Genomic DNA, 17,680 nt, shown 5'->3' with positions numbered 1-17,680 from the left:
ACTATCCAGCGTCAAGTTACATCATCAGAGCTCCTAGTTGTAAATATGTACATATGGTTAAATACATTACATTAAAATTATCTTTAATACAGAAAACAAGTCTTTTGAAGAAAAAGACATACAGTTAATATAAAGCAGGAGTGGAATGCCGTGTATTAAAAATATAATTTTGCATTGTATGACACAATATAGGCAGTATGGTGTCATCAAAATCATTTCTTTATGAAACGGTATATAGCAGCCTTTTCTGATGAAAAATATTCATATCATAAAGATGTGTTAACATTGGAAATTTAGAATTTTCAAGGTGAGGATGTCCACTGTGCTTAATGGCATTTAGAAAACAAAGAAATATATATGAACTTGTTGACCAAAATCAGTGATTTATCCAAAAAAAAAATGTATGCTTTCTATGTTTGCGAGATTACTTCAAACTGTAACAATAAACAATAAAATCAAGAAGAATCTCCATCTGGAAAAATAAATCCTGTTTTTCTTCCACAATTCAGCTGTCGAATATCTAAAGCAGTTGGATAATGAAACATGTGTTCGTGCTATTCTATAAAAGGGTACCCGATGTCTATGGATTTTTACTATTGCGAATGGCGCTTGGAAACAGTCATAACCATACAACATCTTGATTTCAAAAAGACTCCTCCATAACTTTCATATTTAAAATGTGACTATACTGCAGAACTATGACAGATGCATGGTTGTCAAGAAACATAACGATTTGATTATGGACTACATCCATGTGGTGAGGTTTCAAAGTTGATTTAACATAATGCACTCAACTTCTGCATATAATTTTGGTACATTCACTTTTGTCCCTTTTTTTTGTAACTGTGGATTTCAAGTGTTGTTTTTGTATTCTATGATATGAATTCTTATGCCTTGGTTCCATCTGTGGGTTTCAATTTTTTTATCCATAAATTCTGTCGATTTACTTTTTTTCTTCGTGCTTTAACCCTTTCATAAATCAGGATTTTGTAATATAGTTTTTGTTTTTATAATCACATTTAATTTAAATAAAAGTTTGATATTATGTTACCATGTTCGTCCCACGATGTTTGCCTATAGTTTGATCGAATACAATTTCACCGGATTGCATCGTAACCTCTACATTCATGTCGAATCGAAGAAGACAAGTGCAAGGTAAGGGAGAAAAGGAGTGTTTATGTGAATACTAAATACCTTAATCTTCTATAGTATTTAATTTATATCATCAAAACACTTGAATATTTCTAAGTACTGGTTCATTAAACACCAATTCCACTTGAGGTTATGTGCTAAAGTCAAACGGAGATAGTGTTCTTTGTAGGATTTTTTGTCAATGAACTTATCAACTGTTTTATTAGATAACTAGTAACATCTTACTTTACCGTGTGTGTGTGTGTGCGTGCGCGCATGTAGCAAAAATATTTCCAGATTCTTGTGATTCAGTTTTCTGATTGGTCTACTGCAGTGTGCGTGTTTTGCCAAATCAGATTCGTACGAACTTTAAAGATGGAAATTTTACCGGAGTAATTCAACATCCTTCACTCTGGTTATCGTTAATTTAAATAGAGTTTTACCGTTACTCCAATTTAACACCTGTCTCACTTCATACATTCAACCTGTAACAAATCACTACACTTGTCATTCTGCATATTCAGTTCTACCAAAATATGTTCGCCCTTTCAGCCGTGGGTGCGTTATAATGTATCTATCAATCCCAATATTCATTAATAAAAAAGAGTAGCCCATGAGTTGGTGGTAAGTGGTGTTGACTGCCCGCCATCACTTTAATATTTAAATACTAAATTAGGGACGGCTAGCGCAGATAGCCTTCGTGTAGGTTTGCTCGAAATTAAAAACTAATCTTCTACACACTAGGTCCTCGAATCTCTTAAACGTTGTGGAAATCAAACGAATGTGTATTAGGTGTTAGTTGCATCTCTAAAATTACCGCAAAATTATATATAAATTCACGATAGTTAAACCGAAAAAGCTGTTATCGAAAAGAAACAATATTGTTACTCAAACAAGTCAATCGTAGTACTGGAAAGAACATTGTAGTTCAAACTCTACAATTAAATTAGCATTATATTATCAGAGAGATAAAACTAATGAAAGAGATCAAAATATTTTCACTGATCAAGACAATCAAGTAATGAACTGGAATAATATTCTCACTGCTAAAGATTGTTAATTAACAAACTGGATGAACATTGTCCACAAAGTACACTCTTATGATAACCTTAAGAATAGTCTTACTCGTATAAAAAACGAATTAACAAAATAGACGAATGTTATTAGTACAGATACGCATAGGAATTAATTATTGATCTAGAGGCCCGGCATGGCCAAGAGTATTAAGGCGTGAAACTCGTAATCTGAGGGTCACGGGTTCGCATCCCCGTCGCGCCAAACATGCTCGTCCTCCCAGCTGTGGGGGCGTTAAAATGTGACGGTCAACCCCACTATTCATTGATAAAAGAGTAGCCCAAGAGTTGGCGGTGGGTGGTGATGACTAGCTGCCTTCCCTCTAGTTTTACACTGCTAAATTAGGGACGACTAGCACAGATAGCCCTCGAGTAGCTTTGTGCAAAATTCAAAGACAAACAAACAATTAATCTAGAAGAAGATTGTCATTGTCACCACACTCAATCTAGAGTAACATCACTGACATATGCAGTAATTAACAATCCCGAAAAATATTACACACAGATACAACAATCTGTTAATAAGCTACAATATCAACACTGACATATACAATAATAGTTCAACAATCTAGAAGAATATTACCGCTGACAGCAATCAATTAATAAAGTAGAAAAACATTCTTACACTCCAACAATATTCAAATAAGCTAGGACATTATTTTGCTAATACAGATAACAGTCAGTTAACAAAATCAAACATTATACTTCTTGACAAAAATAACAATTTTACGACTTACAACAATAAGGTAGCTATTCCACTTTTTTGTTGTTATTGATGCGTTTCGAAAAATTTGAAAGTTATACCGAAGATCTAACCTTCCCGCTTTTATATGTGTGCTACCTTAAAAAACAACGATTACACTAAATGAAATCTCTACTATTAAACTACTAGTCTATCACGCTTTCCTAAAGTCGTCTATACCAGTTTTACGCTGTCGTTGAATTTAGCAAAATAACCAGTTGTTTTTGTTCTAATTTGTCCAAATGTACACGTTTGCAAGCAGAAACGCCCCGATTTCTTTTCCCTCCCCAACAAAAACGGTCGTTTGAAACATAATTAGTGGCAAAATAAGGAAATGGAACAGCATACCTAATAACATATACTACCAGAAATAAAACAATACGCGCAGTGTCACCGATGACAGTCAATTAACAAAATGGATAACATACAATGGGACAATATACCCACTGACAGACAAATCAGTCTGATAGCAAATCAGTACACCTATTGGCACTGATAACAATAAAAACGAGGAGAAATCTGTTTTGTAGATTTACTTGTTTATTTATTTCAAACCAATTCTTGATTCTCCGAGTTTTTAAAACACTTTCATCCAGCTATTTCCTGTCTTTAAATACAAGTTATACATTACACCAGCTATTTCAACCTCTCACCATCTTGCAGAAATCCCCATATATGACCTTGTTATCTGTATCTGTGGCGTCAGGGTGAAAATGGGGTGTGGGTGGTGTCATATGACTACTTAAAACACACACACTTGAAAGTGTAACACAAGTTTTTTGTTTGTTTGTTTTGTTTTTTTTACAAAAGATAAGACAGTCATTTCCCACTCTTACTTAAGTGAAGCATAACTTTTTCTGGAACAAAAACAACACATAATAAAGTTAATTTGTTTAGGTATCCACAAGAACTAGAATTCACAATGTTCATTTTAAAAGAACACCAGCCATGCATCTTAATGAGGGTCCAAAATGAGGGTCAACGTTTAGACTACTCTTTTACCAACGAATAGCGGGATTGTTCGCACTTAAAACGCCCCCACGACTGAAAGGGCGAGCATGTTTGGTGCGACAGGGATTCGAACCCGCGACTCTCAAATTACGAGTCGAGTGCCTTAACCACCTGGCCATGCAGGGCACCAGCTGAGTGGAGATTCATCAACTGATTACTGCATTGAGAGTGAAACGTAGAAAACTCGTATAATACTGTTGTCTTCATAAAGGAGGATTGGAAACATATATAAGAAACGATTAGTTTCAGTATTTTATGAAACTAACGACACAGTGAAGCTCAAAGATGTAGCGTTCAAGTTACAGCTGATGCTTCATATATTACAACATGATTTACGTAACACTTCCCAAATTAGAAATGTCATTTTTTTAATGAAGAGTACATATAAGAAGATTGATTGCTCAGTATGGAACCACCGCTGTGTAATCCATACAGACGTCAACATGTCACACATTTCATACATATTTTTCGTTTTAGAAATTGTGACGAGCTTCATTCACAAAGATCTTTGAAGTCAGCCTAAGCCACCAGTTTCCGGAATGACCATCCGAGGTTCAATGATAATAGATGTTGGGCTGGATCGTGTGGCAGGTGTTTAAATATTATATACAAATATAAATTAACTCATGTTTTCACATCGCTATGAGTCAGTTATTCCATAAATCAATAACCGCAACTTTTCAATTTTCATGTGAAAAAATGGCTGTTGTAGCAGTCACTGTGCTTACTTGTCTAATTAAGATGCAACACTTGTAACTACAGTTTATAATTGAAAACAAAAATTCGTTTTCATTCTAAAGCATGATTCTCATGGCAAAATATCTGTTTTGCCCTATATTGACTAAGCTGTAATGTCTGTTATGCTAGTCCACCCCCTACAAACAAATTAAAGCCACAGCAAAGAACTACTCTTAAATAAAAGAAATTTTGCTTCCCTTCGTTGTCTATTTACCAAGTTGCAAAACCTATAATTTTGACATTTTAAGAGTAAAACGTTCTGAATGTTATTTATTTGGAACTTAGTAAACACCAATATACAGAACTTTAATTAATGTTAGATGGGTTTTATAGCAGCACCAACTACAACAAACGCGTATACCGTCATATGTTTATTAGACAATACAGAAAGTACTTTCAACAAGAACTAGTAATAAAAGCAAGCTGTACACGATTTCTCATTAAGAAATCTCTGTCGAAACGCTGTTTGTAGAAAACAAAATCATTTATGTAAGTATGGTGGGTGATGTTGGCGGAGCAGTTGTTTATGTATAGTTCAATGCTATTATACTCTACTTTCTGGGAAAGAGTATACTGCTTATACTAAGAAATTTGTTAAAATTATTATAATTCTTGTCCTGAAGTAAATTTGTTTATTTTACTTGTTTATTGTTAAACATAAAGCTATACAATTAACAATCTGTGCTCTATCCACCGCATGTATCAAAACCCAAATTTGAGCGTTGTTAAGCCCCCCGATTTACCGCTCAGTCACCGAGGTAATGACGTAATATAACCTAAACTACAGAGCTGGGAATCACGCTTCGTCTGCACGAGAGACATATGGCAAGTGCCATTAAGAAAAGAGAGACCAAGTAAACCGACTAAAGTAAACAAGTGTAACATCAATTCTTCGGGTAGTTTCAGAAAAGTAAACAATAGAGATAGAAAGTTTAAAAAGTTTTGTAAACTCACTAAATAAGTACAAGTGTTTGAGCAGTTTCTGAAAAGTAGACAATACAGATGGAAAGTGGTTTAAAAACTTATGTAAACTCACTAAATAAGTAAAAATGTTTGAGTAGTTTCTGAAAAGTAAACAATACAGATGGTATTAATAAAAACCAGTGTAAAATGACCAAAGTAAACTACTATACCAATAGTATGTGTGCCAAATTTCTGAGAAGTAAACAGTACAACGGGTAAAAGCAGTGAAAATTATCAAAATCAACCGAGTATATAATCTTGCATATAAGTCCTGTGACAATAATACAATACAGATAAGTACCAATACAAAAATGGTAAAAAAGTGTTTTCAGTGTTTATACAATACGCATGGTAAGTATTGATCTAAGAGAGTAGCCGTGTAAACTGAACTTTCAGTTTCTGAAAACTTTACGAATCAGAAAATACAGATAAATCTACAAATAACAGCCATGTAAACTGACTTAAGAAAAGCTACAACGAAACGCCTGTAATGACAACCTTTCAGAAATTCTTACAACTTCTCCCTAAAACACTAAACCAGTTGCATGTCACATGACTTTAATGGTTTATTACGGGGCATTAGAAATAACAACTATCCATGAATGTGACGAAATACTTTTACGCTCGGAAAAACCGTTATCGCAGTAACACGTAGTTTAGTGTTTAGTTTCGATACCACAGTGATAATAAGACTTTCTGTAACGAAAATCTGGCGTGTTAAAAATATAAACTTATTTAATGTTCACAAATATTAAAAGACGAGTTTTTCTGAGAAAAAAAAAAGCCCAACAGTTGTAAAGGGCAGTGTGTGTGTGTGTCGGAGAGGGGAAGTGTAATTTATTGGGTTACACAACAAGACAAAAACAGCAACCAGAGTAGCGATTAATTTATTGTAACACTTGCATACAATTTTTCAATTATACCTACCTTTGCACGTGTTTGACGTTTACTTGTATTTTTTATTCTTTCCAATAATATTTGGCAAAATGACTTTAATTTCCGTATTTAGGTTTTGGACTCCTCACAGAATAAAACAAAGAAAAAAAGTTTGAAATAGTCATAAGGTAAATATCAAAAACTGGGAGTCACGAGATGTTTGATCGTCTCAGATTCCAACCCATTAATGGGGGGACCGTTTGGGTTTGAATTTCGCGCAAAGCTACTTGAGGGTATTTGCGCTAGCCGTCCCTAATTTAGCAGTGTACGATTAGATGAAAGGTAGCTAGTCATGACCACCCACCGCCAACTCTTGGGCTACTCTTTTACCAGGACTGAATAGTAGGACTGACCGTTACATTATAACACTCCCACGGCTGAAAGGGCGAGCATGTTTGTTGTGACGGGGATTCGAACCCGCGACCCTCAGAGTACGAATCGAGTGCCTTAACCATCTAGACATGCCGGGTCAGGGGGAAATAGAATGTTTGTGATTATTACGATGATCTGTGTTGTTTTTCTTAAAAAATAACTAAATCACGTAAATGGTCGGTTCAAAACAAGGTTTAACACTTTTAGAGAAGATGTTCACCGTGGATGTTTATAGATCCATACATAGTTCTTCCATTGCAGCAGGTCTCAAACTGAAATTCCTTAAATATGAAAGTTTAAAGTTGTATCTGAATATCTTAAAGTTTTCAGCGTTATCTAAGACCAATTATTTATTTTATAAATTCATACGACTCTTTCACTTTCAAATAACTTTCGCTATCTTACGTAATATTAATTCCATATGTAAATACAACTCTGTCAATAATTTTCTTGGAGAGGGGAGAAAAAGAAACGGGTAATCTAGTTTCTATCAAAGTTGCAAATAGGTGTAAAATTTAATATAACTTATACCTGAAAGCTTTCCTTCACTTAGCAACCAATCGTTGTACATGTAATTTCTACCTGAAAACAGTTGCCTCATCTTCAAACCGTCATAATTTAAAGTTCCACGTGCAAACATTTATCTTTCAAAGCTTCTTCCTGAAATTTAAAGAAAAACTTTCTCTTCCTATTAAATAGCCCGCGTATTTAACACCTACCCATCAACCCTTAATAATTAATCGCCGAACAAGCGCATACATCTTAACTTTAAATATTGTGACGTGTATGTGCAAAATTTAACTTAGCAACGTTTAAAACACGTATTTTAGTGACAGTCTTTATTCATTCATCTTTCATGGTAACCTCTGTAAAATCTATACATAAATAGGTTGAAGTGAAATTTCACGGTAATAATATCTTTTCAACTTCAAGGTAAACAATACCAGAGCATAAGCTAACTTTTAGTTTTACTGGAAGATTAAAAAGTTGAACAAAACAGCTCGTTGTTGGTGACAACATAATTTACTCTGATTATGGTTTTCTATACGAGGTTAAAAAGTAAACGACTTCAGTTTTTACAAAGTTTTTAAAGAGGGAAGTCACGGTTCCGAACGTGGTGTAGTGTTTTATAATTACAGACAAACATTAAAATCACACTGAATGAGAAACAGAATTATTTTGTATATCAGTTTGGGTCATGGTGTTAGTTCGTAATCCTACACCAGTTGAACAAACAAGTCGAACAAGAAGCCCTACCAAGAAATGGACATTTTATAAGTTATAACCCTGAAATATATATGTACGCAAATATTAAATGAAGCGTCAACACCCGAAACAAAATGAATAAAATAATTGGTCAACATATTTATATAGCCAGTGGCCAGTAAAGTCATTTCGTCATTACACCTACAAGTGATATTAAATTACTATAACTCTTAAACTTCACTTATTTTATAAATTTCACCAACCATTTGTGAACTGTTTGTTGTTGTTGTTGTTGTTTTTTTGCCAGATAGCTTAAAAATTGTTATTAATGCTATCTGGCAAAAATATTAAAATGGATAAACACGATAGCAACATGACGTTTACCATCGTCACTTCATTTTCAAATTACACTTTACTGTTCAGTAAAAGTCAGTTATATTTTTTTAAATAATAAGAGAAATGCAACTTAAAATGTCGTGATCCCTACCTTGCAACATTTGTTCAAGCTTCCGTCGGTCAACACGAAATCTTTCCTCCTGTAGTCCCTGGACATGGTACGAGAACGACCCAAAAGAATCGGTCGATGTAAACGTGCTCTGTTCTTCTCTACCTAGCCGCATGATCTTTCTCTTGTACTACTTCGTACCACTGAACCAGCCCCTTAGTCGACTAACTTGTCGTATAAGAATATGTGTACGTTATTTACACATCCGCATTAATAAGTAGTCCAGCGATTCGTTTCTTGATGCTAGGCGCTTGATTTTTACTTTTTTACATCGTGAGATTGTTTAAACTAGGTTTTGCAGACTTTTAGACTTAAAATCGTTTTAGGGGAATATTTACTATTATCTAAATGTTAAGTACCTTGACATTGGGATTTTGTTTTAAAATGTTTTGATAGAATAATTTTCGTTAAAATATTAAGCAGATCAGTACAACCTAAAACTTTTTGTTTTTGAATTTCGCACAAAGCTACACGAAGGCTATCTGCGCTAGCCATCCCTAATTTAGCAGTGTAAGACTAAAGAGAAGGCAGCCAGCCATCACCACCCACCGCCAACTCTTGGACTACTCTTTTACCAACTAATAATGGGATTGACCGTCACATATAACGCCCCCACAGCTGAAAGGGCGAGCATGTTTGTTGTGACGGGCCTCATCCTAAACCTACAGCTGATTTTAAATAATGGTTTTAAATGCCTGTAGGCAGTATTAATTTTTACATAGTTTTTCAACATTTGATATGCTTGTTAATATTTTGCCCTAATAGTAGCAAAATCATTTAAATTCAGAAAATAAAAATCAAACAACAGAACTACCTATTCAAATAAAAGCGTTCGAATGAAAAGTTAGAAATCACTGAAATCCTGTTTAGAAAGTAATAAGAAGATAGGTGGCACTGGATTTACATTTGTTAACTGTCAGTGGAATAAACGTACATAATGCTGCCAGTTTCAACTTAATTGTAAGGTTACACGAACAACTATTGGTTAGGTAAACACACCCAACGCTCTCAGTATACAACTTAGCTGCGCGATTACTTGAACAGCTGTTAGATGGATAAAAACATTTACCTAATGCTGTTAGAGTGTAAGTATTTAATGTAATCGCAAAATAACTTGAACAAGCGTTTGTGAATAAACACATCTAATGCTGTCAGTATTTAACGTAGCAGTAAGGTTGCTTGGGGAGTTGTTTGGATAAACAGAAGCCCAGTATAGTATATTTTTATGCTTTGATATATATGATTACAGACAGCCAACATCCAACTGATGTTGTACGTGCAGTACGTTATTGTATTCACACATCTTTAATTCCAAACTGTTAGCATCCAAAGTGAATTTATATTTATTATGTTATTATGCTTTGATATCTTTAATCGCAAACGGTTAACATCCGAACTGATGCTATATACATTACATTATTATATTTTGATATTCATAACACAAGCCGGTTAACAACCGACCTATGCTAAATACACTATATTCTCATATTTGTATACATATAATTTCTATAATCCAAGTATATAAATAATATACCAAACAGTATCTTACATTCTGTTTTGATATGTTTAACAACAAACGGTTAACTTTCAAATTGATTCAATCCATACCACTGTAAAATTTTTTGTTTTGATTTTTGTAATGTTATTTTGTTTGACATCTGTAAATTCTAACGGCTAACACTCAGAAATGTATATTTTATAGTGTATTCTGTTTGATGTCTGTAAGTTCTAACGGCTAACATCCAGAAAGATAACCTGTTATAGTATATTGTTGTGTTTAATGGCTGCACGTTCTAACGGCTAACGGCCCGGCATGGCCAAGCGTGTTATGGCGTGCGACTCGTAATCTGAGGGTCGTGGGTTCGCATCCCCGTCGCGCCAAACATGCTCGCCCTTTCAGCCGTGGGGGCGTTATAATGTTACGGTCAATCCCACTTTTCGTTGGTAAAAGAGTAGCCCAAGAGTTGGCGGTGGGTGGTGATGACTAGTTGCCTTCCCTCTAGTCTTACACTGCTAAATTAGGGACGGCTAGCACAGATAGCCCTCAAGTAGCTTTGTGCGAAAGTCAAAAAAACAAACTAACTAACGGCTAACATCCAGAAAAGTACCTGTTATAGTATATTATTGTGTTTCACTACCCGCATCTCCTGTAATCAAAAATAATTAATGTTAAAATCTTTCTTGTAAAATTCATTACGTAAGTCATTCTATTTACTGTTTTGGTTTTGTTTTGTACACTAGTTAATTCCAATTAGCTGGACCGTTTACTAGAGAAAGGCGAGATGAAATGTGAAGAATTCTGCACAACAGTACCATATAGAGAATGTTCTCCAAACTATGGTTGTGAACGTGAGGCATATACTGAAAGAACCTCTTAGATTCTCATGTTACCATACAACCTTGATTACATGTAGTTTTTTGTATGTGTGGTAACACGTGCTTTGAATTATGATGGCAAATTAAAGATTATGAAAAAGCGTTTTCAGTCACATTCGAGGAAAAGCGCTTGGTTGATGTTCGTAATAAATTATATGTAATCTCTCTTGGAAAATAATAAGTCGAAAATAATAAACATATTTCCATATTCTTATCACGGCGAAAAGCAAGAGTAGGCTTCTCAATTTTCTTTGTTTGTTTTTATATTTCTCCGTTACAAATATTTTTCGTAGTGTTAAGAGGAGTAAAACGCAGCCCTAAGTCTGAAAATTGTCTTTAGGCATTTTATAAAATAATGGAATGTCATTAATTTTAGGGCCCGGCATGGCTTAGCGCGTTAAGGCGTAATCTGAGGGTCGCGGGTTCGCGCCCGAGTCGCGCCAAACATGCTCGCCCTCCCAGCCGTGGGGGCGTTATAATGTGACGGTCAATCCCACTATTCGTTGGTAAAAGAGTAGCCCAAGAATTGGCGGTGGGTGGTGATGACTAGCTGCCTTCTCTCTAGTCTTACACTGCTGAATTAGGAACGGCTAGCACAGATAGCCCTCGAGTAGCTTTGTGCGAAATTCCAAAAACAACAGTCATTAATTTTAATATAATTTGAAAATCTATTTTATTTAACAGTTTGGGCGGGAGACAGGAGTGAGCATAGTTTATAGTATGTACCACGTTTGAAACCCTAGCGTTTTATTCATGAACTAGATTGTTTGTGTTCAAGACCATATTGTTATGTTTCGTTTCTTTATGTTATATCTTTAAAAGCTAAAATTGCACAAATTCTACGGTCAATATTAACTCAGTCCAACTGGAAAGTTCGACCGACCAACAACATTTAAATAACACCAGCCACTTATCTTTCATGAAGTCATCAGTGATTCAAAACACTTAACATCCCACGATCGAGCTCAAGACAACGCATAACCCAAACCAACAACACACACAAGGGCTATGACCTACTACTTTCCGTTACGAAAAATTATACTGACGTTGAATTAACCAATAAAATTATCATACGATCCCTTAAAAATCAGTTTCATGACTCCCCTCTTATAGCAAAACGATTTCCATGAATTACTTCAATAAAAAAGAAAGTTTATTCAAAATGCGTACGCAATCTTTAAAGCGCTGTACACGTGCACATTGCATGTAGTTTGTTGCAAAATATCTGATATACTGGATAAGCTACATTTAAGCATATGTTATTTCAAGAAAACGTGGAAAGTATATATTCTAGGCATGTCTGTTGTAGTTTGGGCCAGCGTGATCAGGTGATTAAGGACCTCGACTCGTAATCGGAGGGTCGCAGGTCCGAATCTCCGTCACACCAAACATACTCGCCCTTTCAGCCGTGGGGACGTTATATGTTACGGTTAACCCCACTATTCGTTGGTAAAAGACTAGCCAAAGAGCCGGCGGTGGTTGGTGATGACTAGCTGCCTTCCCTCTAGTCTTACACTACTAAATGAGGGACGGCTAGCGCAGATAGCCTTCGTGTAGCTTTGCGCGAAATTCAAAACAAACCAAACTGTTGTAGTTAAATAATAATTTCTAATAATAATATCTTCAGAAAACCTTATTTAATTACAAATCACGTACTGTTAAACATATTAACAGAAAATACTAATATCAGGTCCGTACGTAGAATGTTTAAAAGGGAGGATTCTTATTTGTAAGACCAACAGCATACGATATTGTGCGAAAAACAATCAGCATGTAAAGTGTGTTATGTTACGGGGGCCTAGGGGCATGCGACGATTTAAAGCCAAAAAGTGCTTCATCATAAGAATATACACTATGTCGAAATCGTTAATTCTATAAACAGCTGTGCTGTACCTATACAAGTATAATCTTAATACATCACCAAAAAATGGATTCCATTGAATCCAACGTGATTACGTGCGTGAATTATTATTAGTAATTAATAATTAGTACCATCAATGCTACATATTCTTCACCCACCGCGAACTCTTGTGCTGCTCTTTTATCATCGAATAGTGGAATTGACTGTAATAGTATAACACCTTTTCAGCTGAAAATGCAAGCACTTTTTGGTAACGGGACTTAAACCCACGACCTGCAAATTGCGAGTCAAGCGCCACTAACCACCAAAAAATATTTGTATAATCATTTTTATTCTGGTAGTAAAGAATAAAAATTTTCAAAGGAATTTTTGCCATTTTCAGAGTGTAACATTCAGGTATTTGGTGAGACCAGATGTTTGTCGTCGAAGCAATATGTGAATTAATTACTTGAGCAGTGGGTTACACTCCAGTTATATTACACGTCACTTCTCTTTGAAGATCCTACATATATCAAGAAACTTTTTTTAGTTAACTTTTTTTGTTTGTTTGTTTGTTTGGAATTTCGCACAACGCTACTCGAGGGCTATCTGTGCTAGCCGTCCCTAATTTAGCAGTGTAAGACTAGAGGGAAGGCAGCTAGTCATCACCACCCACCGCCAACTCTTGGGCTACTCTTTTACCAACGAATAGTGGGATTGACCGTAACATTATAACGCCCCCACGGCTGGGAGGGCGAGCATGTTTGGCGCGACGCGGGCGCGAACCCGCGACCCTCGGATTACGAGTCGCGCGCCTTACGCGCTTGGCCATGCCGGGCCATTTTAGTTAACAGAATCCATAAATGAATGTTTTTTTTTTCGCTTGAATTTATGCATTACACATTATCGTTCTCAGTTCATTCTCTTTTAAAATAATATTCAACTTTCCTACGAGCTAGTTGTAGAAATAGAGATGTTTGTTTGTTTTTAATTTCGCGCAATGCTACACAAGGCCTATATGCGCTAGTCGTCCCTAACTGAGCAGTGTACGACTAGAAGGAAAGTAACTAAGTCATCACTACCTACCACTAACTTGTGAGCTACTCTTTTACCAACGAATAGTGGGATTGACAGTGACATTATAACGTTTTCACGGCTGAAAGGGCGATCATGTTTGATGTGATGGGGATTCGAAACCGCGACCCTCAGATTACGAGTCGAGTGCCTTAACTACCTGGCCATGCCGGGACTAGAGACACTTCTCAAAATGTTTGTTATCAATCTCACGGATGTGACGCGAGTTAATCGGTTAATGGCATTATGATTAGCAAAATATTAAGGTATCTTAGCAGAAACAAGATAGACAGATCTGTAAACAGATCATGCGAGTATGATCTGTGAAGAAACTGCGGCTTATTCATCAAACATAAAGTTATACAGAGAGTGAAATGTAAAACTAATATTCTGACTTCTCGAACCAGTCTTCGAGTATGCCAAGATTACGGAATCTGTGATTGGTCAAGAAGCTCAAACAACATTTTGTAAGAGCCAGGTCATCCAGACTGGTCAGTCGATATGATTTATAAAAGCCCGAAGTCTCACAGACTGGCCAGTTGATGTGATTGATAACAAGGGAAAAACTCAAAGTCTTTTTGTACTGGTTGCTTGAATACTGTCAATAAATCCTCTCATTACGTCTTGCTACTTATACTTCATTCCTCAATTTACTAAAACTAGTATGAATGTTATTTTCTCTTCTATTACCAAACACGATGGCTGGACGCATGTTCAGCATTATGAAAGAATCAATAACGGATAAATGAAAGAGATTAACAAATTCAGCATTATAAGCAACCTTCCAGTGTCGTTTTGTATTAGAAAGAAAATACAGATATATATGAATATTTTCTATATCATATATTATGATATATGCGGTATATATATATATATATATCAACTGTACTCATGTGCTGAATGCTCATATGAAAAAGGCCTAGCATGTTAAGGTGTAATCCGAGACTTATTTCAGGGTTACTTATTAATTTTCTTTGATTTTTATACGCATTGCTAGGATTTAAAGAAGTAGAATGTTTTGTTTCAAAGGATGACTGTTTGTTCATTGTTAAGCATGATTCTATACGATGAGCTATTCATGCTGTGTCCACCATCGATATCAAAACGCAGTTTTAGTGTCGTAATCCTACAGACCTATTACTGAGTTTGATTTGTTTCAAGTTAAGTACAAAGCTCCACAATGGGCTATCAATGCTCTGACCACCGCGGGTATAGACACTCAATTTCTAGCGTTGTATGTCCAAAGACATACCGCTGTGCCATTGGAAGGCTCTGCTACTGAATCACTGAGGTGTTGATTATTGAATTAGTTCAAAAGTGACATGGGGCTATCTGCTGTGTCCATCGAGGGAAGTCGAAACCTTGAGTTTAGCGCTGTAAATCTGTAGACTTGCCGCTGTCGCAGCGGCGGACACATTGAAGGTTAACAAATGCAAGTAAAGTAACAATAATAATAGATGAAATTATAAGTTGAAGTTTGTACAAATAAAGTAACATTTAAAAACAGGTAACATTATAATTTGGAGTTGTTGTTGTTTTGAATTACGCACAAAGCTACACAATAGGCTATCTGTGCTTTGACCACCATGGGTATCGAAACCCGGTTTTTAGTGTTGTAAAACCGCAGATATACTATTGTGCTACCAGAGGGTAGCTAATGTAAAGAACTCTTTACTGGGTGGCATAATTTGGAGTACATACAAAGAAATTGACAATTAAATAAGAGATAAAATTACATGTTATAATTAAATGGTCTGGATATTGTATTCTTTTTCGTCAAATAATTCTATGGAACCTGTCGGAACAATATGAACTCTTATAACAGTACTTTAAAAAGAAATCAGGATATTGTTTCAGAAAAATTCCTTAAACCTGAGCCGTGGGGGCTTCATGCTTTAAATATGTACGTATCATTTCAAAGAATAAAACTCCCAAAGTCCCACCGATAGATCTGAAGGCTTAACGCAAATAATATGGTTTCGATATCCACGGTGAGTACGCACAGAGAACCCATCACGTAGAAGATACATACACATTCTAAAAAATATAATAAAATCATTAAATGTCAGGATTTGTTTGTTTGTTTTTTAGAACAAAGCTAAATAAAGTTATATGTTGTGTTCACAACAAGAAATCGAACTCCAGTTTTAGCATTGTAAGTCCGTAAGCCTGCCAATATCCAATGGGTTTATTTGTTTTATGAATATCGCGCAAAGCTACACGAGGGATATCAGTGCTAGCTGTCCCTAATTTAGCAATGTAAGACTAGAAGGAAGGCAGTTAGTCATCACTACCCACTGCCAACTTTTAACCAACGAAAATGGGATTGACTGTGATATTATAACGCTCCGACGGCTGGTGTGATGGAGATTCGAACCCTTGACCCTCAGATTACGACCTGGCTATGCCGGGCTCTATCCAAATTGGTCTAAATATCATAAAAACTGTAATTAGTAAGTGTCTTGTATATAAATATTTCGCATGCTTCAAATACAGTTGAATAATATTAAAATACGTTTTCATAGATCAAATTGTTTGATCATTTAAAAAAATAAAAATAAAACGTCATGTAAAAAGACCTAATTTTTTCATATTTTACAAGAGAGAGATTTAACGTTCAAACTGATATTCAACGTTGATTGTACTTGACTAATGCAAAAAATAAACTTGCTTGTGCTGTTTCGTACCTATATCTAATCGATCAAGTAAATGAATATATTCAGTAAATAACACGGGTCCAAATACTTCGTTAATACCTCACAGTTGCAGAGCGGTATGTATACAGACTTACACTGTTAAAAACCGGTTTTTCGATACCAGTCATAGGCAGAACACAGATACCCCACTGTGTAGCTTTATGCTTAATTACGAGCAAACAAATACTTCACTGAAACTAAATCTTCATTGAATGGTTAGCACAATATCAGTTGAAAGCAAAACTGACGTAATGCTTCAGTGATTATTGTATTTATAAGCTATTTTCGACTCTAGATACTCCGCTAATTTATTAGATGCTTGACTTAGCTTACTTTTATAAACTTTTTGAGCTGAAAATCGCCCGTCCTCTAGTAAACATTTAAATTAAAGCATTAAAAATATAGCTCAGAAAATCTTTCTATCACGTATATTCAGTTGCTCGATTGAATAGCCGTGAAATTAAACAAACAAGTTTATTTTTATAATTTAGACGTGGTAACAGATGAATTCCTAGTGAAATGTTATTTGTGAACACACGCCTACAATTTTGTCATCATCACTGAAACTTGTATAAACATTACAGACAAAAGGAAAATTAATTCATTATTGTTACATGTACTGAACTTTGGATTGTTTTTTACTAAATATTTAATCTGCAGTAACCCTAAATTAATAGAACAGTATCCTGAGATTAGAGCATCGAAGAACGGTAGATTTAAATCGAGTGTTTTTATTTATTTCAATAAAACGTTACTGATGATTTTTAAATTAAAATACTGATAACCATTAGTTATTGCTCACGATTCATTAATTAATAGTAAACCGAATATCAATAAAAGATTCTTTAGTAGCTTCATGACTTTTTATTTCAATAGATGAATTAGAATAAATAATTAAATTACATTTTCTAAAAACACTGTTTAACTTCCATAATAAGTATGTATTCACATTAGGCATTTAAATATTGAAATGAATCGTCCCATTTAATATTCAAGACCAAAACAGGTAATTCTGTG

At 35.2% G+C, this 17,680-nt stretch overlaps 1 protein-coding gene across 5 annotated transcripts in view; it reads right to left on the bottom strand.

Moving 5' to 3' along the window:
- LOC143229582 (protein bicaudal C homolog 1-B-like) overlaps positions 1-8,844 on the bottom strand; it is a 55,845-nt gene extending 47,001 nt beyond the window's left edge. For 3 of the 5 annotated variants that reach the window (XM_076462136.1, XM_076462137.1, XM_076462138.1), the window contains exon 1: positions 8,660-8,844. In XM_076462136.1, coding sequence (XP_076318251.1) covers positions 8,660-8,792 — 133 coding nt within the window. In that variant the 5' untranslated portion in view covers positions 8,793-8,844. The remainder of the gene's footprint in view (positions 1-8,659) is intronic. The other 2 variants (XM_076462134.1, XM_076462135.1) reach the window with 1 other exon arrangement.
- Between the last annotated feature and the right edge of the window lie 8,836 nt (positions 8,845-17,680).

Source organism: Tachypleus tridentatus, chromosome 10 (assembly GCF_004210375.1).
Source record: "Tachypleus tridentatus isolate NWPU-2018 chromosome 10, ASM421037v1, whole genome shotgun sequence".
Lineage (NCBI taxonomy): Eukaryota > Metazoa > Arthropoda > Merostomata > Xiphosura > Limulidae > Tachypleus > Tachypleus tridentatus.
Note: the sequence above shows the minus strand (reverse complement) of the source record. Positions and strands in the feature narration are given on the sequence as shown.